This window comes from Leuciscus leuciscus (genome assembly GCF_965113295.1).
Source record: "Leuciscus leuciscus genome assembly, chromosome: 22".
Classification (NCBI taxonomy): Eukaryota; Metazoa; Chordata; class Actinopteri; order Cypriniformes; family Leuciscidae; genus Leuciscus; species Leuciscus leuciscus.
In genome coordinates, this window is record NC_138746.1 from 14,163,998 (window position 1) to 14,190,814 (window position 26,817).

Genomic DNA, 26,817 nt, shown 5'->3' on the forward strand with positions numbered 1-26,817 from the left:
AATATTAACATTTTCTAATTGGATCTAATAATTTAATTTTTTACAAACTGTTAATATATTGTAGGCCTAATTGCATCTTTTATTAAGTTCTCAAATGGTTTTTTATGTTTGTGCTATTTTGGTCGGACTTCATTTCTGGTGTTGCTAGGAAAAGCGCCATAAGTGTGTTGTTTGTGGTCTGTGTAAAACGGGGACGTTTCCGGGGACAGGACACCAAAAACCAGCACTATCAGCTGCAAACAGGGACGTCTGGTCGCCCTAAAAAAGTATTAAGAACACAAACTGATTTAAATCGTTATTTTAATAAGTAGATTCTTTTAGTTGAATAATTCTTCCGCTAGAAGATCGTCCCTAGCTATAGTAGACAGAACATTGCAAAGCAACAGCCGTAATTGCTACTACAGTAACTTATACCATAGATTTCAGTGGTCACTCCAGTAACTTACGTTAATTGGTGACTGTAGATAAAATGACACAGCAAAATTAGAGAAATGTACTGTAAATAAGCACCTCTGAAGCGAAGTGCAGACTTCTGAGTAGTGTATTATTTTTAGTCGTTTTATTGGCTACGTTAGCTGTAAAATTAATATGGGGTCTTCTTCAAACAGAGAAAATATGCTTTTAAGAATATTTTATTAAACGTAGCAAAGTGAAAAGATTTGCAGAAGAGCTTTATTTCGAAAGTAACATGGGTGTAAGAGGAGGAGTCATTGGTCTTCAGCCACACCTATTCTTCCATATAAAATCAACTTTGTTTCAAGAAGACAGCAAACGCTTACTTCAGTTACTGACAGGTCATACGGATCGACAGGTAAGCCAACCTTGAAATAGTATTTGCTAGATTTTAGTAAAACATGTTAAGCATCTATGATAGCCTCGAAAGTATTCTCATTTTCTTCCCTCCAGCGCGTTGTGTAACACGTAGTACAACTTTTCGATTCTTATCAACAAAGAATCTACACGCAATATACGCTAATGTTTTTTCTTCTTTTTTTTTAGTCACCTCATCATCGATTGTTTATTTCTACCTTTCTGATCACCATAATGACTCCAAGTCCAAAATGCCATGGAAAAGGTAAGAGAAAGCAAAGAAATTAGACTTTTGCAGAAAACTCGCCATCAGACCATCCTGTTGCATGTCTTTCAGATGAAAGTGATAAGCTATTAAAACATAATTATATATAATTATATAAAATATATAAATGAATACAATATAGCCTAATTTTCCATTAAAAATAAGAACCTGGGCTCCACACTTGTGTTCCACATTATTTTACTGATGAAAATCCATGTTTCTTATGTAAATATGTTCCATTGGTGTAACAGGAAGTCCTGCTCCTGGACCAGTGCCGAATGGTGTTATTCGGCTCTACAGCATGAGATTCTGCCCTTTTGCTCAGAGAACAAGACTGGTGCTCATTGCTAAGGGAGTTAAGTGAGTACTAATGTTGACCTACTGTGCAATATTGTTCAGATGGAGGGCTAAAAGGTGCAGTAAGCCATTTCTAAGAACCGTTGTTGAACACTGTTGATATTTGAAATCAAGCCAAACACACCCCTCCCTTCATTGCTCTGCCCCCAAAACACACTTAATACACAATGCAAGAGTGGATGTCTCTTTATCATAGCAGAAGAGCGAAAAATAAAGTGAAGATGAACGAACGACAAGGAAGAACAAAAAATGAATGTACACGAGTATATACAAGCAAGAGTTCATTGTTAATCGGCAGCATGCACACAAAACCAATGTTACATATAGAGCAGAAACAATGCAGCCTCGACGTCCATTTTCAGGCCTTCCTGCTTAGGTGTCTCCAGAGCTGGAAATCTTTTCTAATATTTACTTGGGTCCTAAATCTCTTGCCTGATTGTAACCCTTCTTTTCCAGTGATATTCCTCAGACCTTTTCTATTTTGTAATGTCTCTCAGCCATCTCTCTTTCAACAGTCATTCTTCAAATGTCCCTCTTGCTCACTCTCTCTCCTCCCCCATCATGAGTGTATACGCCCCCTACTGCTGATTGGCTACAGGTTTGTTGTGGTGCTCGGTCCACTTTTAACAGCGTTTTTCAGAAATCGCTTACTGCACTTTTACATATGTACATATGATATTTTAAATGGAGCATAAATTATTATTATTATTTTTTATTTATTAACTTTCTCTGTATTGGTTGCAAGGAAGATCTGGTTGCAAGGAGATCACTCTCTTAAATATGTAGCCACTATCCAAAATTGATTTTATATTCCTTTTACATAGGCATGAGATTGTCAACATCAATTTGAAGGATAAGCCAGATTGGTTTCTGGAGAAGAATCCTTTTGGGACAGTACCAGTATTGGAAACCTCAAGTGGTCAGGTGGTATACGAGTCACCAATCACCTGTGAGTACCTGGATGAGGTCTACCCTGAGAAGAAACTGTGTCCATCCGACCCGTTTGAGAAGGCCCAACAGAAAATGTTGCTGGATCTTTATTCAAAGGTTGGTCATATATTGTCATTTGAAACATTTACTGTATAAAACATCTGCCTGTAGAAACTGGTGATTTAAATATGGTCCTCCATCAGAAATCTCATCATAATCAGGACTTAAAATATACAAAATTTCACCTAAAAATGTTTGTATTATCAGTAAAGGAAACCCAAAAACCAAGAAGGTAAAACCATAACCTGAGAAGCATTACTTGTGTATTACCATATAGATTTTTTTTATTTAAGTACATTTCTGCACACATTAATGGAAATTCATACTCATTTCAGGTGATTCCATACTTCTATAAGATCTCTATGGGCAAGAAAAGGGGAGAGGACGTTGCAGCATTTGAAGTTGAATTTACAGAAAAACTCTCCCTATTAAATGAGGTGGGCTGAAATACCTACACTTTCTTAAAATACAGTTTATCGTGATGATTTATTAATGTCTAACTGCTTTCTTTTTTCTATATCCTTTTTTTCAGACCCTGGCAAAAAAGAAGACCAAATATTTTGGGGGCGATTCAGTCACTATGATTGACTACTTGATCTGGCCATGGTTTGAGAGGGCAGAGATGATGAGGCTAAAGCAGTAAGTTTTTTTATTTTTATTAGTACATATATGAAATATATAATGAATGTGTAATAAAAACGCACACAAAAAAATAAAGCCATTGTACCTGACAGCAGGAGGAATAATGTGCTGAGTCATGGAGGTTAAGTCAAACAGATATACAAACAGTGATGAATGACTCAGATTAGTAAAGGTAGGGCTTTGGGTCGAGGTTCCAACTGGATTGAAAAGCACTTGGCTTCAGTAAACTTTGTGCACACACGATAAAACAACCCTTTTTTCACAAGTAAACTTCATGTGAATGTAACCTTGCCTCTTGTATATTTCTCCAAAGAATAACTTGCTTGTGAAACTAATAGTTCTGCATATCTCTTGTCACGTTTCAGTTGTTTTGCCAACACTCCTCTGTTAAGTAAGTGGGTTGAATGCATGTTTGAGGATCCAGTTGTGAAAGCCACCATGTTCAGCACAGAGGATCACAAGGTGTTCTTCGACAGCTACATGGATGGAAGCCCTAATTATGATCATGGTTTATAGAGTAAAACAGGAAGATATTTGTCCATCTGTGTGTGGAATTTTTACCTTTGCTCTATTTCTATCAATTTACAGCAAATTGTGCTTTTTAAAATGGGTCAAGTTTGTCATTTATACATGAATATAAATAAACCAAATCTATGAAACATAAAATCATGTATCCTTATGTTTTTTAATCTCTATATTACCAGTTTTCTCTGGTCGAAAGTGAAATGCCACTGAGCCATACAGTGCATGTTGTGAGGTTGCAAAACATTGCTTCCTGGAAGGGGAAACTGCCTAAAAGTTAGTCAAGAGCATTTCGTTTCTTCAACAGAACATGGTGGAAAACAAGATTTTTTTTTAAATGGTGACGGTGAAAAAACAAAATCCCCTTATAAAGAGTCTTAAGTCAAACTGGCACCTTGCTGCTGTATTGACTGATAAAAAAGGATCCGATTTCTATCTTAAAATCTAAGCAAACCATTGTACAGGAAAACCTGTGAAACAGCTTCTGCTTGGGCATGTACATGTCTGTCACTTTTCTACAGTAGTTGTTCAGAGGTGATAGAGGTGCTAGCTGCTCATACTTTGTTTAGGAATTTCAATCCCTTAAGTGTTGGCACATAAGATCAAAACTGATTATATGGCTATGTATTATGATAATGTTACAGAATTATCATGCTCAACATGATATGTCATCATTTATAATAACTCATGGTTCAAAGATCCTGAATCAGCTGCCAGATCGATGATGAATAATAAGAGGGTGTGTCTTCAACTTTGTGCACTTTTGGCCCTGTGCTTTAGGAAAAACTCCTTTAAGATCCTATTATTTATATACCAGAACTGACTGTGTTTGCATTATTTTAGATGTGACAGAAATGACAATTTCTGGTTTATAAATAAAAGGATGTAAAGGGAAAATTGAAAACTGTGGTGAAAATGGAATTTTGTCATAATTTATTGCAAGCATTTTTTATGGAAGCTTGTTTCTGCACAGAATATTAAAAAAAATACAAAAGGTAATTGCGAGTTTATATCCCACAATTCAGATTTTTTTCTCAGAATCGCAAGATATAAACTCACAGTTGCAAGTCATAAAGTCAGAATTGCGAGATACAAAGTCAGAATTGTCAGCTGACTTTTTTTCTCAGAATTGGACTTTATAACACGCAATTGTGAGCTCATACAATTCTGATAAATAAAAAGGTCAGAATTGCGGGATGTAAATGCGGCATTGCAAGAAAAAAAGTCAGAATTGTGAGATATTAACTCGCAATTCTGACTTTATAACTTGAGTTTATATCTTGCAATTCTGAAGGAAAAAAAGTTGCAATATACTTTACCTTGTAAATGTTTTTATTCATTGGCGGAAACAAGCTTCCTAACATTAGGTATCCTAAATACCCACTTGTTTTCATAATTAAATAAAATTACAGCTAGATTGGAAACAATGCATGAAAAAAAAAAACTGTTTACATTAATTTTACTACTTATTTTAGTTTTCTTCACATCTTATTTCATCTCAAGCATTCTCTTCACTGACACTGTTTTCCCCTTGGTAATAAAAAGGTACAGTAACTTTTAAATAAACTTTAATTTATTTGTTTATTATTATTATTATTATTATAACCCCATTTTGGTGTTGTTGAAAATTACAGATTGTAAGATTTAAAGTCTTGGTTTGGGCTAGGAGTGAAATAATATAGCAAAAATTTATGCTAAAGCAATGTGACCTTCATATAACATATAATAATCAAATTTAAATGAAATTTGGTCCTCTGGGACATAAAAAGTGCCCATAGTTGAAGAAACACCTAAATATCATAATAGCATCAGTAACAGTCAGTGCTTAACATATTGTTTACATTCAAAGTGCATACCATCATGTAATTAGGCTGTAGAAATCCCCTGCACTCAAAGCCAGAGCAGCGGGTAAGTCTACGCCTAGTCTGTTGAGCTGAATTCATGTCTCACATGACCGTTAGAAAGGTGAGGGGTATATTCCTGAACAAGCACAGATGTATTTCTGACCATCTCCTGAAAATGCACCTCCATTTTGGCATATACGTTCCTCTGCAACACAAGAGGCCTAAACAGGTTTATCGGCTCTGCAGAACAGATTCTTTTGGGAACCAGAATTTCAACTGGAATCCGAGGGTTCCCAACCATAACGTGATAGAGTCTCTTTTCCTCCAAGCTTTGCTGAAGGAAGCTGAGCAGATCTCGTAATCTGTGATCAAGATTCTGAGGCTGCCACATCGCAAGACGTTTACTCAACAGCAGATGCAAGAGCGCCGTCTTTATATGGTAATTAGAAAAGGCGCTTCTCCCAGTCAAAGCCGTCTGCTTTTTGTGCAAGAAAGAAACTATCTGAAGACAATGAATGTGACACGAGTTGATAGGAAGTCTTTTCGCTAGGTATTTAAGCAGATTTCTTTCATAAACAGATAGTGAGAGTTGCCAGTGAATGTCTGAGGAGTTGCTAGTGTCAGATGGGAAATGAGAGATAAGGTAAGCGTCTGTTTCCTCAAACTGAACAGCAGGGGTAACGTTGAGAAGGACAGTCTTTCCAGACCTAAACCTGATTTTAAGAGCTCCGGGGAAGTCCAGGTTCCGAAATGCCAGCTCAAAATCATACTTATGAGAGATCTTGCCCCATGCTTTGGTCACTGAGATCTGAAACCATCTCATGATCTGATCTTTCGACAAATACGTGGTGTTCCTTGCACAGAGGAGTTCCACCAAAGTGTGTTCCTCAAGCTTTTCACACTCATTTCTATTGTGAAGCAGACATAGCATATCATCACCAAGATTGGTTGAGCCACAGATGCAGTCTGTGCCATTCCAACCTGGTTTTATGAGTTTAATCCTTCCACATCCTTGCAGGTCCAGTGGGATTTCAGTGGCAGGGTCGCACCAGAGCTGAAACTGGAACCTGAATGGCTGGGGTGGAGAAAAAGGCACAATAAGGTCACACGTAGGAGGTTTAGACACCCTCCAGGACTCAAACATACTTCCTATGCCAACAAAGTCCTCGACTTCCAGGTCAGCTTCTCGATCGCAAACACTTCTCAAAGCCTCAAGCAAATCATCTGCAAAGCCTTCGATAAACTCCCGCACTCTCCCGGTCTCGTGGATAAAAGGGTGGAAGCGGGTCTTGCAGAAGTTATTTAGGACGTCTTTGTCTAAGGCTAATGACTTAGCACTGAGATATCCGGCACTGGAATCTCCATCTCCGTCTTCGTCTTCCACTGGTTCTGGAACTTCAGCAGGGATCATATCCTGCCTGCAAACCTCAATTGTGAAGAAAATGACAAGGCAGAGGGCGCTCCAAAAGTACCAGCCGTAACTGTCCTGATCACCAATCAGAGCTGTTTCTGTTTGTGAGATCTCCTGCTCCAGGCGCTCCTGTTCGGCCACCAGCTTCTCCTGGTGCTCTTTCATCCGGGCCAGAAGATCCTCATCTTGCTCATGGACGGTGGTGTTCTCATTAGGGAAGAGCAGTGGATGGTTGAGGATAGCGGCTACTACCACCACGCAAACCCGTGTAATAGCACCTTGCATCCTTTACTGTGCGTCTGGGAAAACATATTTCTGGATTATTGTCAGCTTCTTGAAAGGAAACACTATCTTCTAACTTTTGCAAAAACATGTCATCATCAAAGTGCTAATTGTGAACTGTAATAGAAAGGACTGTCCTGCACTGGGGAAGGAAGTCAGATAACCCTTGTCAAACAACATAAATTAAACCAGCCAGATAACTGTATCCAGATAGAAGTTTCCACTGGAAACAACTGATTTATGATTTATTTTTCTTCTACAAATATTGATATCGGGGTGAGAATCTGCTTAACTTGATGTTTGGGTAAAAAAAACTGTTCTCATCTATGCAAAGAACTTTGAAATGTTGCCTTGACTAAAGCTTAGGAAGCAACCTAATATATACTGAGGAGGATGTTATGTAATTGGTTTACTTACGGTGTGGCACTTGGAGTCTGAGTGATTCTTGGAATGAGGCAGATAAAATTCCATATTTATACAAACTGCGAGCTACTGGCACATTCAACGGTTCCACTTAAAAGCATTAGAGATACAGGACAAAATAGATATAGTCAATCTTTTGAACTGATATTCAATTTATAGAAGTAAATGCTACTTTTACTACACTCATTTTATTGATCAATTGTGGCATTTTATTTAGACCCTTTCCACAGAAATTTAATTTTCTAAATTTTTACAAAAAATAATAATAATGTTTACAGCATTCATCAAGCTTACTTATATTGGTGATATTTTTAAGTATATGTTTATTAAAAACAAAAAATTGCAAACTCACAAATTTCAGTCTTTTAAACAGTATTTCTGCATTTTTTGATAACAGGTCACAAAGAGTAGATAGAAGAGAGAATATTATATAGAAGATTAATCAACTAATACAAAATTCACTCACAACCTCACAAGGTATTTTGAAGGTTAAGCACCAAGGAGGTTTAATAAAAAAAGAAAAAAAAATATTTTGATTTTATTAGTTGTTTTTTTTGGGGGGGGGGTTACGAAAAAAACAAATGAATGCCAATGTGGAACAAAAAAGTTTCTGAATAGTTTACATAATGACATCATTGGTAGAAAAGACGTGGGAAATTGGTGTGGCGCTGCATATTCCCACAATCACTAAAAGGACCGAGTCTAGACAACACCTACATTTGTGATCACAGATATAGCAATTATGAAATAGTTATTAATAGAGACACTATAACGGAAGGAAGAGTTTTTAACAATGATTCAAGTTTGTCAGTGAGAAGACGACTGAAACTTGTAGAGGGCGGTGATAGGCTAAGGCAAAACATTTTACAAAGTCTCTTTTTAATCGCCAAATTCGACACAATTGGGTATTTTTATTTGGACATATTAACTAAGATGTTTTACAAGTCTGCTGTGTTTTTTTTTTTTTTTTTCATTTGTATCACAGTTACAGTGTCTTTAATAATCTATAAAACAGCAGACGCAAACAGTCTTTGTTTTAAACCAAGAACAGGAAAATAACTTACACCCTAATCCAAGAGTTAACGTCCAGCGTTGTTCATTGCCTGAGATTAATACGACCGACACAAGAGAAAGCGCTGTACCGTTATTCTTCGGTTTCCTCATCTGCTCGATTCTCATGAAGCTGCTCTCACTCACAACCAGGAAGTGACCAAAGGGGCCGTTTACGCTGCTCTATAAAAAGCACGTGGGTCAGCCCTGTTCTTGAGTCAACGTAACCATAGCATATAACACAAGCACGCAAGCACACACGTCATTCTCCGGGATGGTGAAAACATTGAAGCTTTTTCTAGACGTGAGTTTATACTTAGGCTACTTTAATAGTAGGCTTACTTAAATAATATTATACGTGCCTGTATTCATTGAGGATGTAGGCTATATGCAATTGCAATTGCATAAATAAATTGCACATGTAGGCTATATATTTCAAATGAGTTTTTTCGACAAGGCATTTACGTTGTTAGCGACAACATTTCAGCTCTTTTGAAAGATGTACTTGCGGCTGCGCAGACTAGCCTATTAAAGACGGAGGACAAATATGCCCACACGATGTCGCTGTCTCACCAAAGTTCAGTGGCTTAGAGTTAGACAATACACACCTAACGTTACTTACCATAGATGGTAAAAAAAAGCTACCTACAATAATGTTTAGATATGAGAGTTTCTGTCAAATAACCACCATTGCAATCACCAATGGTATTGATTTTGAATTTTATCTTCGATGTTATTTTCCTAAGGGTGATGTAGTATGCTATGAGAAAAATATCCATCCATCCATTCTCCGAACCGCTTTCCGAGAGGGGGTAAAATCTTTGCGTGGCAGGGGGAGCTGCCACTCGACCAGTCACGGATATATGCGCCTGCCACTCGACCAGTCACGGATATATGCGCCTGCCACTGCGTTATATGCGCCCGCCACTCGACCAGTCACAGATATATGCGCCTGCCACTCGACCAGTCACGGATATATGCGCCCGCCACTGCGTTATATGCGCCGGCCACTCGACCAGTCACGGATATATGTGCCGGCCACTCAAACTTACACAATATGTAAGGTTTAAAAAACAAAACAAATGCAGCGCGCGTCTCGTGGCTCTATTAGCATCGCGCCGGCCATACCAGCCACACAATCTCTCACTGTTTACATCCATCAGACACTCCTTATGATACACAAAAGCACACATACAGTGCAATACATATCTTATTTACCTATTTCTCATCTTATCTGGTTTTTTATTTGATCTTTTTACCCGTATGGGAGCGCGCTCGTGGCTAAGCGAAGCGTCGTACCAGCCACACGATCTCTCGCTGTTTACGGCCACTACCAGCCACACGATCTCTCACTGTTTACATCTTTCAGACACTCCTAATGATACACGAGAGCACAAAGACAGTGCAATACATATCTTATTTACCTATTTCTCATCTTATCTTGTTTTTTTTATTTGCTCTTTTTACCCGTATATGGGAGTGCGCGCTCGTGGCTCTATTAGCATCGCGCCGGCCACTACCAGCCACACAATCTCTCACTGTTTACGGCCACTACCAGCCACACGATCTCTCACTGTTTACATCTATCAGACACTCCTAATGATACACGAGAGCACACACACAGTGCAATACATATCTTATTTACCTATTTCTCATCTAAATCTTATACTTTTCGCTCTTTTTACCCGTATGGGAGCGCGCGCTCTTGGCTCTATTAGCATCGCGCCGGCCATACCAGCCACACAATCTCTCCCTGTTTACATCTATCAGACACTCCTATTGATACACAAAAGCACACATACAGTGCAATACATATCTTATTTACCTATTTCTCATCTTATCTGGTTTTTTATTTGCTCTTTTTAACCGTATGGGAGCGCGCTCGTGGCTATAAGCGAAGCGTCGCACCAGCCACACGATCTCTCGCTGTTTACGGCCACTACCAGCCACACGATCTCTCACTGTTTACATCTTTCAGACACTCCTAATGATACACGAGAGCACATAGACAGTGCAATACATATCTTATTTACCTATTTCTCAACTAAATCTTATTTTTTATTCGCTCTTTTTACCCGTATATGGGAGTGCGCGCTCGTGGCTCTATAGCATCGCGCCGGCCACTACCGGCCACTACCAGCCACACAATCTCTCACTGTTTACATCTATCATTCCTAATCATACACGAGAGCACGCAGACAGTGCAATACAGATCTTATTTACCTATTTCTCATCTAAATCTTATTTTTATATCGCGATGCTGAGCTACAGTGAAATGATAGAAAAGACAGATGCATTATCTGTGTTAGTCAATTCGCCTCATTCGCGCGAACTGGGCGCGCCCGCGCCGCAGGACCTCTAGACGCGCGTAAACGCGTCTTTACATTGAAATTTAAATCACTCGCGCCAGACGCTCAAGAGTGAGTGAGTAATCAAAAAACCTTTGCTTTAGCCTCAATTGAGTGAAACACCGTGTGTAACTTCGGACATTCTCAGTGGCGTGACTCATGACTGGGACACTAACTCTGCTTGTCATCATTAGAAACAGATAATCAGATTGTGATGTTTATTCCCGCTTCAGTAATATGCTAAGATGCCTTCCTTTCGAAACACGAAACACTGCCCAGGACCTGCAACCGTCTCGCAAGTGTTGATAGGCTATTACTCGTGAGGTGTAACCAATCAGATAGCGCCGTGGGCGGGACATTGAGCAAGTCTGCAGAGGCTGCGGCAGCTATATCTAAGTAGCGCATTTTAAAATAAAATTGACTTTAATCAAACCACGGATCCGTGATAATTAAGCAGAGGCAGGGATACATTGACCAAAAAGGGGGAAATCCCACGCACCCCCCCCCCCCCCCCCCCGGCAAATCACACCCTGTATATATTTATTGTGCATGTGAGGAACGTACAATGCAAGTGATCGCACAGAAACCATGCCACGATTGTATTGCTATAGGCTATATATGTCTTCTATATATGCTTCTTATTTATTAAATCAAGGGAATTGTTTGGTCAAACATTGATTAAAATGAATATACAATTACACAAAATTAATCAGACTTTAAAAAAAAGACTTTATACAAAACTTAATGGAGTGGTCAAAATCATTCTTCAGAATGTCTATCTGAGTATCAGGCAGCTGCAACAGTCAGAGATCGTGTGGCTGGCGCGGCACAGGTCAAAAGAGCGAATAAAAAACAAGATAAGGTGAGAAATAGGTAAATAAGATCTGTATTGCATTGTCTGTGTGCTCTCGTGTATCAATAAGAGTGTCTGATAGATGTAAACAGTGAGAGATCGTGTGGCTGGTAGTGGCCGTAAACAGTGAGAGATTGTGTGGCCGGTAGTGGCCGGCGCGATGCTATAGAGCCACGAGCGCGCACTCCCATATACGGGTAAAAAGAGCGAATAAAAAATAAGATTTAGTTGAGAAATAGGTAAATAAGATATGTATTGCACTGTCTATGTGCTCTCGTGTATCATTAGGAGTGTCTGAAAGATGTAAACAGTGAGAGATCGTGTGGCTGGTAGTGGCCGTAAACAGCGAGAGATCGTGTGGCTGGTGCGACGCTTCGCTTATAGCCACGAGCGCGCTCCCATACGGTTAAAAAGAGCAAATAAAAAACCAGATAAGATGAGAAATAGGTAAATAAGATATGTATTGCACTGTATGTGTGCTTTTGTGTATCAATAGGAGTGTCTGATAGATGTAAACAGGGAGAGATTGTGTGGCTGGTATGGCCGGCGCGATGCTAATAGAGCCAAGAGCGCGCGCTCCCATACGGGTAAAAAGAGCGAAAAGAATATAAGATTTAGATGAGAAATAGGTAAATAAGATATGTATTGCACTGTGTGTGTGCTCTCGTGTATCATTAGGAGTGTCTGATAGATGTAAACAGTGAGAGATCGTGTGGCTGGTAGTGGCCGTAAACAGTGAGAGATTGTGTGGCTGGTAGTGGCCGGCGCGATGCTAATAGAGCCACGAGCGCGCACTCCCATATACGGGTAAAAAGAGCAAATAAAAAAAACAAGATAAGATCAGAAATAGGTAAATAAGATATGTATTGCACTGTCTTTGTGCTCTCGTGTATCATTAGGAGTGTCTGAAAGATGTAAACAGTGAGAGATCGGCTGGTAGTGGCCGTAAACAGCGAGAGATCGTGTGGCTGGTACGACGCTTCGCTTAGCCACGAGCGCGCTCCCATACGGGTAAAAAGATCAAATAAAAAACCAGATAAGATGAGAAATAGGTAAATAAGATATGTATTGCACTGTATGTGTGCTTTTGTGTATCATAAGGAGTGTCTGATGGATGTAAACAGTGAGAGATTGTGTGGCTGGTATGGCCGGCGCGATGCTAATAGAGCCACGAGACGCGCGCTGCATTTGTTTTGTTTTTTAAACCTTACATATTGTGTAAGTTTGAGTGGCCGGCGCATATATCCGTGACTGGTCGAGTGGCGGGCGCATATAACGCAGTGGCAGGCGCATATATCCGTGACTGGTCGAGTGGCCGGCGCATATATCCGTGACTGGTCGAGTGGCGGGCGCATATAACGCAGTGGCAGGCGCATATATCCGTGACTGGTCGAGTGGCAGGCGCATATACAGGGCCGGCCCGCGGCATAGGCGGTATAGGCAAATGCTAGGGGCGCCACTCATCCATAGGGGCGCCAGAATGAGTGAACGAGTGAATTTTTTTTATTTTTTTTTTACCTTTTTTTTAATATATATATATATATATATATATATATATATATATATATAATACTATTTTAAAACCATTAATTAGAAATACTACCCCAAAAAAAAAAAAAAAGTCCGGCTCACCAATCGTCCCCCGCCCATCGAGTGCTTGAAGTGCGTCAGAAACAGAGCGCGCGCGCGATCAGTTGTTGGTAATTTGTTGTGTAGCGTGCGCGACTCCGCATCCAATGTAGACAGCACTGCTTTTGTTAACACACAGCTCGTAGAAACGGGCCTGGCAGCTCGCGCCAGTTCTAGACGCGGTGAAAGTTTCCTGATTGTGACGGAAGGCCGAATTTACATGACACATTATAAATGAGCATAGTCTGCGATAGATACAGTACCAAAAAGAAGAGAAGAGGATAAAAGGGGATAAAGACAGAGGTAAAGTGATGTAGTGAATGAACAATTTATGGCATAGGAGTAAGATACTATAATTTCATGGCAGTTATTTTTACCTTAAACTTAATGTTAGCAGTTGTTCTGAGTTCTCCAGAGTCCCCAGACTGTGTGGTTTTGTAACAATCATGTCAGTTTTAAGACGCATTTTTTATTATCACTTTTTTATTAATGTTTTACTCTACAGTTGTGCAGTTGTGGGGATACAGTGCAGGCCAAAAGTTTGGAAACATTACTATTTTTAATGTTTTTGAAAAAAGTTTCTTCTGCTCATCAAGCCTGCATTTATTTGATCAAAAATACAGAAAAAATAATAAATATTGTGATATATTATTACAATTTAAAATAATTGGTTTTCAATTTATTATACTTTAAATTATCATTTATTTCTGTGATGCAAAGCTGAATTTTCAGCATCATTACTCCAGTCTTCAGTGTCACATGTGACATCCAGTCTATCACATGATCCTTTAGAAATCATTTTAATATTCTAAATTATTATGAGTGTTGGAAACAGTTCTGCTGCCTAATATATTTGATGAATAAAATGTTAAAAAGAACTGCATTTATTTAAAATAAAATAAAAATATTTTCTAATTATATAAATCATCTTTACAATCACTTTTTTATCAATTTAACACATCCTTGCTGAATAAAAGTATTGATTTATTTCAACCAAAAAACAAAAACAAAAAAACAACTGACCCCAAATTACTGACCAGTAGTGTATATTGTTGTTACAAAAGATTTCTATTTCTTAAAACATTTAAAAATTTTTTTTTTTTACTATTTATTTATCAAAGTATCCTAAAAAAGTATCACAGGTTATGAAAAAATATTAAGCAGCAGAACTGTTTCCAACTTTGATAATGAATCATCATATTAGAATGATTTCTAAAGTAGATGTGATAGACCGGATGTCACATGTGACACTGAAGACTGGAGTAATGATGCTGAAAATTCAGCTTTGCATCACAGAAATAAATGATAATTTAAAGTATAATAAATTGAAAACCAATTATTTTAAATTGTAATAATATATCACAATATTACATTTTTTTCTGTATTTTTGATCAAATAAATGCAGGCTTGATGAGCAGAAGAAATTTCTTTCAAAAACATTAAAAATAGTAATGTTTTGGCCTGTACATTTTATGGCATAGTAATGATATTTATTTACAGGTTTATTCAAAATAGCAAAGTTCACATTAAATCTTTATTGTAAATCGTGCTATAAAAGATAATGGGGACTTGACTTGAATGCTATGTAATGCTCTTGGTATTTGTGTTTAGGCTGTAATGTGTGTGTGTGTGTGTATATAGGCCTATATATATATATATATATATATATATATATATATATATATGCTAAATCATGAACACAATGACGGGGTGAAATGGGCTGTGATGCATGGGGCGCCAGGTAAAATCTTGCCTAGGGCAGCAAATTGGTCAGGGCCGGCCCTGTGCATATATCTGTGACTGGTCGAGTGGCGGGCGCATATAACGCAGTGGCAGGCGCATATATCTGTGACTGGTCGAGTGGCAGGCGCATATATCCGTGACTGGTCGAGTGGCAGCTCCCCCTGCCACGCAAAGATTTTACCCCTACAGCGCTTTCCTCTGTAGGGTCGCGGGAGGCTGCAGCTTCTCTCTATCTTAAAAAAAAGAAGAAAAAAACTAAATATAAACATGACTATACATATTAAATATTTCCTCACACGACCCTTGATATGGCGTTCAATTAAACAACAAAGAAAAGCAACCCCGTTTAAAGCAGTTTTAAAGGCAGGTATTTCTGGCATGCGCACATTTGGGTGTGACCAAAGGGAGCTTACAGGTGCGCGCGCCTTACTTGTGATCTCATCGCACTTCAGCACGCAGAGATCGCGAGATGCGTTAATAATTGTGAATCATTTCGTTTTTCACGTGATCCAGATAATAATATATAATTTTCGTTGGTCTTTTTTGCGTTTTTGTGACTTGAACAGCGCACATTGCAGAACAGCGTATTTGGCGGTCATTGTCAGATAAGTAGCCTCTACCTTTGACAGAATCTAATATAACGTAAACTGTAATTAATGGATCGTTTAAAGTTGGTTTTACAATATTTCCAGTCAAATTCGGAGTCCATCTCCAATGGTATCTGTATAATATTGTCACTGATAAGCGTCAAGTTGTATACAAGTTTTGATTTCAACTGCCCCTGTTTACCGCAGTACAATAAGATGTACGCAATGGGGGTCATGTTCGTCCCCCCAATTATATTATTCCTTTTGGGAGTGTTAGTTAATCGCCATACAGGGGTGCTGATGGAAGAGTGGGTCAGACCCCTGGGCAACAGGACAAAAAATCCAGCAGTGGTAAAGTGAGTTTGAAGCTAAACAATATTATTTGACTAAATAATATTAATATTGATAATATAAAAATATGATCTATTATCCTTCTCCCAGATTTCTGCTGTCATCAATGATGCAACGGGCCCTTCTGGCCCCCATGGTCTGGATTTTGATGACACTCTTGGATGGAAAATGCTTCATCTGTGCATTTAGTATGAACGTAGACCCTAAATATTTTACAGGAATACCTAACAGCACCGGCCTAGAACTAATCAAGATCATGGCTAAGGTGCCTTGCAAAGAAGATATCATCTTCAAAAACAGCAGTTTTCGGAAAGCTATATCACGCTATGTGCGTTGTTACTCTCAAGTAAGTGTGTTATCACCTTTTTTGCAAATTTTTTACATGCTTACATAGCCTACATAGTCTTTAGTCAATGAACTGTGATGTCAATGTCATTTTTGACTTGATAGCTGAAAAGATTGAGCTGTACAAAGTTGACAGGAACAGACCTTTAGCAAATCTGTAGGTGGTTAACATCTTTTCATACTTTTGCATAACCACATGACTCATCTATTCTTCTTGACAATTTATCTTCTTTTCTAAGGCAATAGGCTGGTCAATACTCCTCATCTTCATTTTTTTGGGTGCGGTGGGTCGCGTCGTCAAGCCTTGCTTCAATCACGCCACTTTTCTGCAGACTCGTTACTGGAGCAATTACCTGGACATTGAACAGAAGCTCTTCGATGAGACCTGTGTCCTTCATGCCAGAGATTTTGCCAGAAAATGCGTCGTTCAGTTCTTTGAGAGCATGCGAGAAGATGTGACCGTGAGAATGCCCCTCTCAAGTGCACTCAGACCCAGCACAATCCGTAATGAATATGAAGAGGAAGAAGAGGAGCGTCTGCATGGTATTACCAGGCAAGATCAGGTGGATCATTTGCTGCAAACCTGGTACGAGTGCAAACCAGAACTGGATGTGACCAAGATGGCCTATAAGCCCAAAGTATGTATCACTTGGGAAGATCACAATGGAAAGGCGATATTCTCTGATGTGTAAAATTGAGAAAAACAGATCTTACCTCTTAAGTAAGGATTCATGCAAATAAGTGACGTTAATAAAGGTAATTAAAAATGTTGATGAATCCCAAAATTGTAATACTAAATAACTGATTATTGTTAATTAAGAGACAAAAGCTTGCATGCTGATGCATATGTTATGTACTGTATTCATCAATGAATGTTTCATCTGCATATGAATTTAGAATCCAAACTTTTTTTAATTGTAATGCTAGATTATTGTCAATTCAGAAAGCCTTGTTTTAACCTCCTTCAAGAGCTTGCATCTGAATATGAAGCATTTGAATATGCTGGGATTTAGTTTGTGTAATTTTGCATGTCTCTTTCCACACACATTACACAACAACCTCATGGATATGGCTTGGATGCAAATGACTGCGGAACCTTGGCAACACCTGAAAAAATATGTGTTATGTGTATGTCTGTATGTATTGTATATGTGTATCTATTAATAAAATTAATATATATTAATAAAAGTATGTTTATCATCTTAGCTGTGTGACAAACCACTGTCACCAGATTTTGTATCTGTATATTGTATACATGTCTTGAAATGTACTTTTGCCTTCAGTACACATTTCCAGTGAGATCTATTTTGCCCTTTAGTTATGTATGGTTGACATACAGGAAACAATTTAAACACTGACTGGACAATGTGAGAACGAAAATCACACCCATCTATAGAACTTCTAAAGGAGTGGCCTGTCACTCATGGGTATCGATGCTTTAAGTTCACCAGGTAAACCTTTCATCACATAGGACTTATCTCAGCTCCAGCAGTCTTGCTTTATTTTCTCTCTGACAAGATAGAGTAAGTCTTTGATTATTTAAATTCAATTTATTATTTATTAATTAGCTGTACTATAAACTTTGCTCTAATATTTTGCTCTAAAAGGTGAACTCCCTTTCTGAAAATGGATAAGTTTCGGATTATGGTCCAGTTTTTGCAAGCCAACCAAGAGTCCTTTATGAATGGCATCTGTGGGATCATGGCTCTGGCAAGTGCTCAAATGTATTCCTCTTTTGAGTTTACATGCCCTTGCCTTCCAGCCTACAATTATGCGTATGGAATCGGAATTCTAATCGTGCCACCAATATGGTTCTTTTTACTTGGATATGTACTTAACAACAACATATCAGTGTTAACTGAAGAATGGAAGAGACCGATGGGCAAGCGCAGAAAAGATCCAGCGGTTTTGCGCTACATGTTCAGCTCCATGACGCAGCGCGCTCTCATCGCTCCAGTTGTGTGGGTAGCCGTAACTTTAATGGATGGCAAGAGCTTTTTGTGCGCTTTCAGTGCTACATCGGATTTATCCGAGTTCCTCAACGAGACCTATAAAAGCTTATCAAAACATGAACTTCAGAAATTACAAGCAAGGATTCCATGCCAAGACGTATTTGATGGGCATGATATTATCTCCAGAGATGCGGCCACTAGGTATATTCGCTGTTTTTCACAGGTAATGCTCAACTTGATGTCTAAATGGGGTTTTCAAAATAGGCTCACTTTTACCTATTACAATTAACGTGGGGTAAAGCAATGTTTTACATTTATAATTTTGAAAGACAGTAGCAGCTGGGTGAATTGATATAATGATAATTATGCAGCGCGAGAGTGCATATAGTGCCCGCGCCCATATAGCCCCCCTCTCACTCTCTAGACATATACATATTATACATATGAAGAGTTCAGGTGCAAAAGCCTCAGTAATTTCACTTAAATGGCAATGAAAATAGCCTATTAATTGCCATTTAAGTGAAATAACTGAACTTAAATAAACAAGCTTGATAAAAATGATCATTCTAGAAGAAAATTTCAGATGGCACTTAGAGGTTTTTGCATCTGAACTCTTCATATACTTACATACATACATACATACACATATATATGTATATATACATATATATTTCCAATATGGCTTTTGAAAATCCAACAAAGGGTGCAAGACTGTTATGTGTTTTTGTTGAGGGAAAGAACATCAATCCTATTAAGCATTGCGAATGACATAATAGAATTAAAATTGACGGACATTTATATATATATATATATATATATATATATAGGCCTATATATCTGTAAACTTATATATCAGTATATTGTATAGTGCTGTCAAATCGATTAATTGCATCTAACATTAACGTTTGTTTACAATATATGTGTGTGTGTATATAAAGCCTATTATTAATTATATTATATAAATGTCTCTGTGTGTGTGTTTACTGTGTACTTATAGACATAGCATAGACATGTACATGTACATAGACACACACACTCAGCGATATATATATATATATATATATATATATATATATATATATGTGTGTATGTATGTATGTATGTATGTGTGTGTGTGTGTGTGTGTGTGTGTGTGTGTGTGTGTGTGTGTACACTCACCGGCCACTTTATTAGGTACACCTTGCTAGTACTGGATTGGACCCCCTTTTGCCTTCAGAACTGCCTTAAATGTGCAGTAAGCATACAGTACACAAGTACAAGCAAGAGTTCGTTGTTAATCGGAAGCAGCTTGCACTCAAAACCAAATTTACTCACACATATAGAGCAGAAACAATGCAACCGTTTTCAGGCCTTCCCGCTAGGTCTCTCCAGCTGGAAAGCTTTTCTAATGTTTACACGGGTCCTAAAGCTCTTGCTAAAGCGGGTCCTAAAGCTCTTGCCTGATCGTAACCTCAGACCTTTTCTCTTTTGTAATGTATCTCATCCTTACACCATCACCAGCAGCCTAAACCGTTGATACAAGGCAGGATAGATCCATGCTTTCATGTTGTTCATGCCAAATTCTGGCCCTACCATCTGAATGTTGCAGCAGAAATCGAGACTCATCAAACAGGCAACATTTTTTCAATCTTCTATTGTCCAATTTTGGTGAGCCTGTGTGAATTGTATCCTCAGTTTCCTATTTATAGCTGACAGGAGAGGCACCCGGTGTGGTCTTCTGCTGCTGTAGCCCATCTGCTTTAAGGTTCGAGGTGTTCGCGTTCAGAGATGTTCTTCTGCAGACCTCAGTTAAAACGATATTTGAGTTACTGTTACTTTTCTATCAGCTCGAACCAGTCTGACCATTCTCCTCTTTCCTTTTGCATCAACAAGGCATTTGTGCCCACAGAACTGCCACTCACTGGATAATTTCTCTTTTTCTGACCATTCTCTGTAAACCTTGTGCATGAGAATCCCAGTTTCTGAAATACTCAGACCAGCCTGTCTGGCAACAACCATGCCACGTTCAAAGTCATTTAAATAACCTTTCTTTCTGGGAAAAGCCTCAGAATGCTTTCCCATTCTGAGGCTAGTTTGTACTTCAGAAGATCATCTTGATCATGTCTACATGCCTAAATGCATTGAGTTACTGCCATGTGATTGGCTGATTAGATATGTGTGTAGTATTACAGTATTGTGCAAGTGTACCTAATAAAGTGGCCGGTGAGTGAATATATAAACAAACAAACAAACAAACAAACAAACACACACACACACAAATATAAGCAAGTTATTTTTTTTTACAATAAATTAAAATCCATCTAATCACTCTGCACAATAATCCAGGAACAATGAGAATCAAAACTACAACAACTGAAGCAGCTAACTTTGCAAAACACAAAATTGATGTTACTGCTAATACTTCTGACCACAGCTGTAAAGTAGCTTAGCAACAGACAACCAATCATAAACTGCCTCACCTCTTACCTCTTTGCATTTTCACAGGCGTGTAGAAACTTTTATGCGCTAAGCCTGAGGTTGAAACAGAATTTCATGCCATTCGTAATTATTTTACATTTTGGTGAATTGGTGACAAATCTTCGTACAATCTGCTTACCTCCACTGACGGTTACGTTTATGGGTGGGGTTAGGGGTGGAGGTTCATGCTTTTTTTCCTTCTAAAAATCATATGAAATTGCCATCTCATAAAAAAAGATAAGTTTTAATGTCAAACATGCACCTAGAGAAAAGACAAAACTATTTGAGTAGAGATTATTAGAATTTATTGTAACACTTTACAACAAGGTTCATTAACATTAGTTAAGGTATTAACTAACATAATCTTTGTTAATGTTAGTTAATAAAAATCCAGCAGCTCATTGTTTGTTCATGTTAGTTCACAGTGCATTAACTAATGTTAACAAATACAACCTTTAATTTGAATAATGTAGCTATTAGTAAATGTTTAAATTAATATTAACTCATTAATAAATGCTGTAGAAGTATTGTTCATTCTTTCTTAGTTCAAGTTAGTTAACTAATGTTAACTAATGAACCTTATTGTAAAGTGTTACCAAATTTATTTTCATGATTTAAATCAGACATTTTCACAGTTACACAAGAGGTTATTAAAACAGGCCCAAGAATAATTAGGACCTCATGGTAGAAATGATGTATGAAATACAATTTGTTTAAAATCGGGGCTACTGTATAAAATGCATTAATCTGTTGTAATGTTTTTTTTTTTTTTTTTTTTTTTAGGCCTGTGGATGGACCTTTTTAATGATAATAACTATACTAGCCTTCTTGATAAGAGCAATAAGACCTTGTTTCACTCAAGCCGCTTTTCTGAAAACCAAATATTGGTCACACTACATTGATACAGAGCGCAAACTATTTGATGAAATGTGCAAAGAGCACGCCAAGACCTTCGCTAAGGTCTGCATCCAGCAATACTTCGAGAGCATCAGTGGTGAAATTGTTCCACAACTTTCCACACCCATAAAGAAAGGGAAAGGTAATAAAGATGATGATGGGGAAAAACAGAAGAGTGACGAGGAGAAGCTTCTTGGGATCCGTAAGGAAGACGACATGAATAAAGTCCTGTGGAACTGGCATATATGTAAACCTCCACTACTGGTGAATAAACGTGCTGAAGATATGAATGGACATGCACGCTTGGATACTCACAGCTTTTCTAATGAGTGCCACACTCAGAAACCTATGAAGAAAACAGCTGTGGCATACTACTCCAAAGTCTGACTTAATGTTTTAATCTTACTTATGAAGAATTGAATGAAGTGCTTTAGCAGTACTCACTGTCAAGAGTCCTGTTTTCCTATCTCAGTTTTATTTATTGCATGTAACTTCCTATTTTATATCCTCCAGAGACTTCAGTCGATCTACTATATGTTGTGTGTTACCATAAATAAATGAGAGCATAAATAATAGGATATCATGGGCTTTTCTGTGATACTGTAAAGTAACGTGTTAAAGGTGTGACTAATATAATAATAATAGAGTGATGACGATGTTAATGATGAATATGACACCTTTTTATCTCCGTTTAGTTTCTTACACAACAAATTAAGTCTTACTAAATTTAAGTTATAACTACATTTAAATTCGGGAGGAGTTTGTCCATCTAATCGGTCAGTTATACCTCAAGGACTTATCAGCAGCTGGTATTTTTTCTGGTATTTAGCCTCGCCTACTAATAGCAAGTTTCGATGGCTTCTAAGTGATCAAAGTACCACATCCTAAATTATGTTCCTCACAAAACCAACAGATATCACATCCTAAACATTAAATCCTATCAGAGATTCATCCTTGGAGGCTTCACTATAGAAAATGATTGCTGTTTGGTTGCAATTGTCTAACTGGATTCGTAACTCTTGAGTTTACACCACCTGGGGCCCATACCATGATGGCAGTTAAACAAACTCAGGGTTACTAGAGTTGACAAAACCAAACCAACTCAAACAGTCCTTGTTGGTACCATGATGCTGTTCATCAACTTTCTCTGTCAACTCAAGCAGTGGATAAGTTACTTAATTGTATCAGACATGTGTCAGTCAGGATATATACACTGAACACAGGGATTAAGGATCCAGACACACTTTATTTGGTAGCACAGGGAAATGGCAAATGAGATATATAGCAGAGAAATGGGAAGAGCGGGCAGGAAAATGTTTGTCTTGATTCTTTCTCACGATGCAGAAAGAGGACGGAGAAGCACACACCTCAGTAGTGGCGATAAAGGTCAATATAGCACGTAGACTTCCTCAGGAACGGCTGTGACGAAACTGGAACACACTCTGGAGAATAGCAGAGAGCCGGTAAAGGAGTCTTTCCTTGTTTAAGGCCAGACATTTGACAGAGGCTGAGGTGTGTGCTTATGTAGTGTGCTGATAAGGGTGTAATTGATGACAGGTGCTATAATTAGTAGTCTGGTGACAGAGATCGCTGTGTGGTGGAAGTGAGAGAACCTGTGCTGCGTTCCAGTCCAAAATTGTCATGCCCTTCACTTGCTAACTTCCCTCCGTCTCGTTCACTCGGATGTACGTCATTGCGAGTGCCCACTACTGGCGGAAACTCCAATGGGCTGAATTGGAACGTCCTAAGCCCTTGATCACTTGGAATCAGCTATGGAGTTGATTTATTATTTACATTTTTTTTTTCCCTTTAAGAATTTGTTTAATGCAGCATCCAAATGTGTATAGGTGTGTTTGGGTTGTTTTAAATAAAAATAAAATATAATGAATATATCATAGAGTTGACTGTGTGGTGGTGATTAGACGAGATATACGGTGACGTCACAATCATGTTGCATTGTGGGACATATAGGTGCCTGAAGTGTACATTTGAAGCAGACTCGCTCCCTCGGTCAAAATCGAGGGAACGAGGGTCTCTCCATCTAAACTTCCCTCGTCCACTTCACGAAGTAGAACGCACTTCAAAATGGCGGCGGGGCGGATTCCCCTGAGGGGAAGTGCTTAGGGAAGTTCGCAAGTGCGTGTCTAAAAGTGGACTGGAACGCAGCACTGGCTGATCTGTGACAGTGTCACTTTGCTCATAGCTGATTGGTCCAGTTTTGGTTTGAGATCTCTTACCCAGAACATAACCTGCCCCAGAGCAGGTTAGCCGTGGAGCGTACAGTTCTATGGCGATGAACATCGCTAAAAGCCAAGCCACTTTCATGGTGCCTAAAACCCAGGGTTGGCACAAAATAAACTGACACATAATTGGCTATAGCAACCTAAACCGGCTTCATGGTATAGGCCCCTGATGGTCTTGAGCTCACATTTCTCTCTCAAAATGATGTTTTATTTAACAAAGCTCGGGAGGATCATGTTCAGATATTTAAACCTAATTAAACACCTGTGGAGAAGATTCAGATCATCAAAACTAATTAAAGGGGGAGGAAATACTTCGGGCCAAATTCCTTCCCCGGACAGCACGCCAAATATGCATAATCTTTACTGTTTAATATGATGTAAGTGTGAACTCGTGAAAACAATTATTTAGGTATGTTCTTCAGTTTAAAGAAGCAGTATTTATTACTTATCAAAATTACTCACCAGTGAGTGTATTCTCAGCCAGAGGTCACAAAAACTTACAAGACTTACACTCTAGATGAATTAAAATGATTTAAAATAAGACAAATTTAGCTTTAGAATAAGGTAAAACAAGTAAAAATCAAGGTAGCCTAGTTTTTATTTAATTCACCCCTAAAATTCTGGAATTCTAAAATGTAATTATTAAATTTTTTCAATTATAATTAGTGGCTTATCTTAATCTATGGTCATTTCTAATTTCTGTTCATCAAAAAAGGGGAAGGGTGAACGTCAATATTGTTGTGGATAATGTGGGGCCTTAGGGTCAAAACCACTGTCTTTAAAGGAATTGTCTCCTTGAATAAACACACCTAGTTTAACTCCAAGACCTGCAAAAGGAGTGTAAAAAAATGAATTCTGGAACTTGGGAACCACTGCCATAACCATTTCTACTGGGTCTCAGGAGTAATTTTGAACAATACATTGGATGGCAGTTAAATAGAAATGAATGTTGTTGTTGTTGTTGTTTTTTGTGCATGTGTCTGATCTTTCTCAATTACTTTAGCCCATCCTATTTTAGTTCCATTAATGCTGAAACCAGATTGTAATTGCTCTTGGTGATTCACTGCTATATATACACACAACAGACGGAGGGAAGGATCTCACTTCTTTACCACAACAAATAGAGCTACGTATAGAGATTTTTGTTGTTGTCGTTGTTGTTTTAAAAGCATCTTTTTCAATCTGCTTCTGGTTGTACATGATTTTAAAACTTTGTGGATGTTCAGCAAGACCATTTGTACCCCCTGGCTCTGGAATGTAAGTCTTTATTTCAGAAATTATTTGATTTTTCAGTTGATTTTCGGCTTTCAATAACTTATTTAAGTGGCACATTAAGGCTTGGGGAAACTTTTCCCAACTAACTGCTTTTATATGAATTATATGCATATTGTTACTCTATGACTACATTTCTCTTGGAAGTATTTGTATAATAAAGCTGTTTCTGTTTGCCTTCTTCATCTGTCTTTGTCAGGGTTTTAGGTTTTATTTACAGACACAACAATCACCATCAGCGGAAAGAAAGTGAAAAAGAAAAGCAAGCTTATATCAAGTGAAGATGTCTGTGCTTTTCTCAGAATACATCAAATTTATTGCACTGTACATCAAGAGTAAGGATGCTATGGTCTTCAATGGTCTCATAGGTTTAGGAACGGTGGTCAGTCAGACAGCATACAACACCTTAGCTTTTGACTGTCCATGTTCACCAAAGAAGAATTACCTATACGGCCTTGCTGCCATTGGTGTACCAGCCCTGGCTTTCTTTGTCATTGGGGTAATGCTGAATCAAAATACCTGGGACGTTGTGTCAGAGTGTCGCACCAGAAAATGCCAGAAACTATCGGTGACTGCTGCTTTTGCTCTTTTGGGCTCCACTGTGGGCAGAGCAGTCGTTGCCCCCATCACTTGGTCTGTTATTTCCCTCCTGAGAGGGGTGGCGTATGTCTGTGCTTTCAGTGAGTTTGTAGACCCCTATTCTTTGGATAATTTCTCTTCAAATACACTTGGTCCAGAAATCATGGCCCGGTTTCCATGTAAGGATGTACCTGCTCCATTTATGAACTACTCAGGAGAAGTTGAACGCCAGTTAAAGTATGAATCCCAGGTACTTATCACTTTTTATAGTGTTGTTATTGTCCTTAATTTCATGAACACTTCTTGTACGTTCACTAATTTTTTTCTCTTCTTCATCTAGCTGTTGGGCTGGTTGCTAGTAGGAATCATCTCGCTCTCCGTCTTTCTCCTTCTCTGTCTGAAAACTTGCTTCTCTACTCTTGGCTATCATCAGGAGGCGTACTGGTCCCAGTATCGTTCCAGCGAACAAGCTCTTTTCAAGCGTACAGCTGAAGTTCATGCTAAATACAATGCGGCTGAAAATGTCAAGAATTTTTTTGGCTTTGTGGCCTTGGAAAATCAGGAGAAGGAGCTTCTAGCAAACTGCAAGGGAATCAAAAGTGTCATTCCCAGACTGGAGTGGAACCGCATCACTGGAGTTTACATGTACAGAGAGGTCGATGACACTCCCCTGTACAGTCGCTTGAACAAATGGGCCATGTACATAAATGAGCATGACTGTTAAGTACTTGACAAAGAAATGGACATTTTATTCTTTACCCATGACAAATTAGTGTCTGATGAACAATACTACACGCCTAAAAAGTAATACCTTTGGTATTAAGAAACACCCAAGAATTATGTGTGCCATAAAGGACATTTTAAAAATGCAAGGAATGGTTCACTTAACAGAATTCTAAAGTTTTATAAAAGAATAATTATTTTCATTTCTAGTGCAATTTTTTTTTTTTTTTTAAGAAATCAAG

General features: G+C 38.3%; 5 protein-coding genes across 5 annotated transcripts; 4 read left to right on the forward strand and 1 right to left on the reverse strand.

Moving 5' to 3' along the window:
• Window positions 1–673: 673 nt before the first annotated feature.
• LOC309487255 (glutathione S-transferase omega-1-like) lies at window positions 674–3,730 on the forward strand. Its single transcript, XM_082154860.1, has 7 exons — window positions 674–811; window positions 1,000–1,075; window positions 1,327–1,435; window positions 2,257–2,479; window positions 2,758–2,859; window positions 2,955–3,061; window positions 3,430–3,730. The coding sequence occupies exons 1-7, from the start codon at window positions 689–691 to the stop codon at window positions 3,578–3,580; spliced, it is 891 nt and encodes a 296-aa protein (XP_082010986.1). The 5' UTR covers window positions 674–688; the 3' UTR covers window positions 3,581–3,730.
• Window positions 3,731–4,900: 1,170 nt separating this feature from the next.
• itprip (inositol 1,4,5-trisphosphate receptor interacting protein) lies at window positions 4,901–8,760 on the reverse strand. The gene is made up of 2 exons (XM_082154832.1): window positions 8,611–8,760; window positions 4,901–7,140 (listed from the first exon to the last, which is right to left on the reverse strand). Exon 2 carries the CDS (start codon window positions 7,124–7,126, stop codon window positions 5,507–5,509), a length of 1,620 nt encoding a protein of 539 aa, XP_082010958.1. The 5' UTR covers window positions 7,127–7,140; window positions 8,611–8,760; the 3' UTR covers window positions 4,901–5,506.
• Window positions 8,761–8,870: 110 nt separating this feature from the next.
• calhm3 (calcium homeostasis modulator 3) lies at window positions 8,871–17,628 on the forward strand. The gene is made up of 3 exons (XM_082154868.1): window positions 8,871–8,900; window positions 16,326–16,453; window positions 16,692–17,628. Exons 2-3 carry the CDS (start codon window positions 16,364–16,366, stop codon window positions 17,142–17,144), a joined length of 543 nt encoding a protein of 180 aa, XP_082010994.1. The 5' UTR covers window positions 8,871–8,900; window positions 16,326–16,363; the 3' UTR covers window positions 17,145–17,628.
• A 296-nt stretch (window positions 17,629–17,924) lies between these two features.
• Window positions 17,925–22,145, forward strand: calhm1a (calcium homeostasis modulator 1a; the record flags this gene model as incomplete). The annotated part of the gene is made up of 3 exons (XM_082154852.1): window positions 17,925–17,975; window positions 18,060–18,627; window positions 21,645–22,145. Exons 2-3 carry the CDS (start codon window positions 18,079–18,081, stop codon window positions 22,143–22,145), a joined length of 1,050 nt encoding a protein of 349 aa, XP_082010978.1. The 5' UTR covers window positions 17,925–17,975; window positions 18,060–18,078.
• A 2,957-nt stretch (window positions 22,146–25,102) lies between these two features.
• LOC309487253 (calcium homeostasis modulator protein 2-like) lies at window positions 25,103–26,778 on the forward strand. The gene is made up of 3 exons (XM_082154857.1): window positions 25,103–25,258; window positions 25,473–26,102; window positions 26,193–26,778. The coding sequence occupies exons 2-3, from the start codon at window positions 25,557–25,559 to the stop codon at window positions 26,574–26,576; spliced, it is 930 nt and encodes a 309-aa protein (XP_082010983.1). The 5' UTR covers window positions 25,103–25,258; window positions 25,473–25,556; the 3' UTR covers window positions 26,577–26,778.
• The last annotated feature ends 39 nt before the right edge of the window (window positions 26,779–26,817 follow it).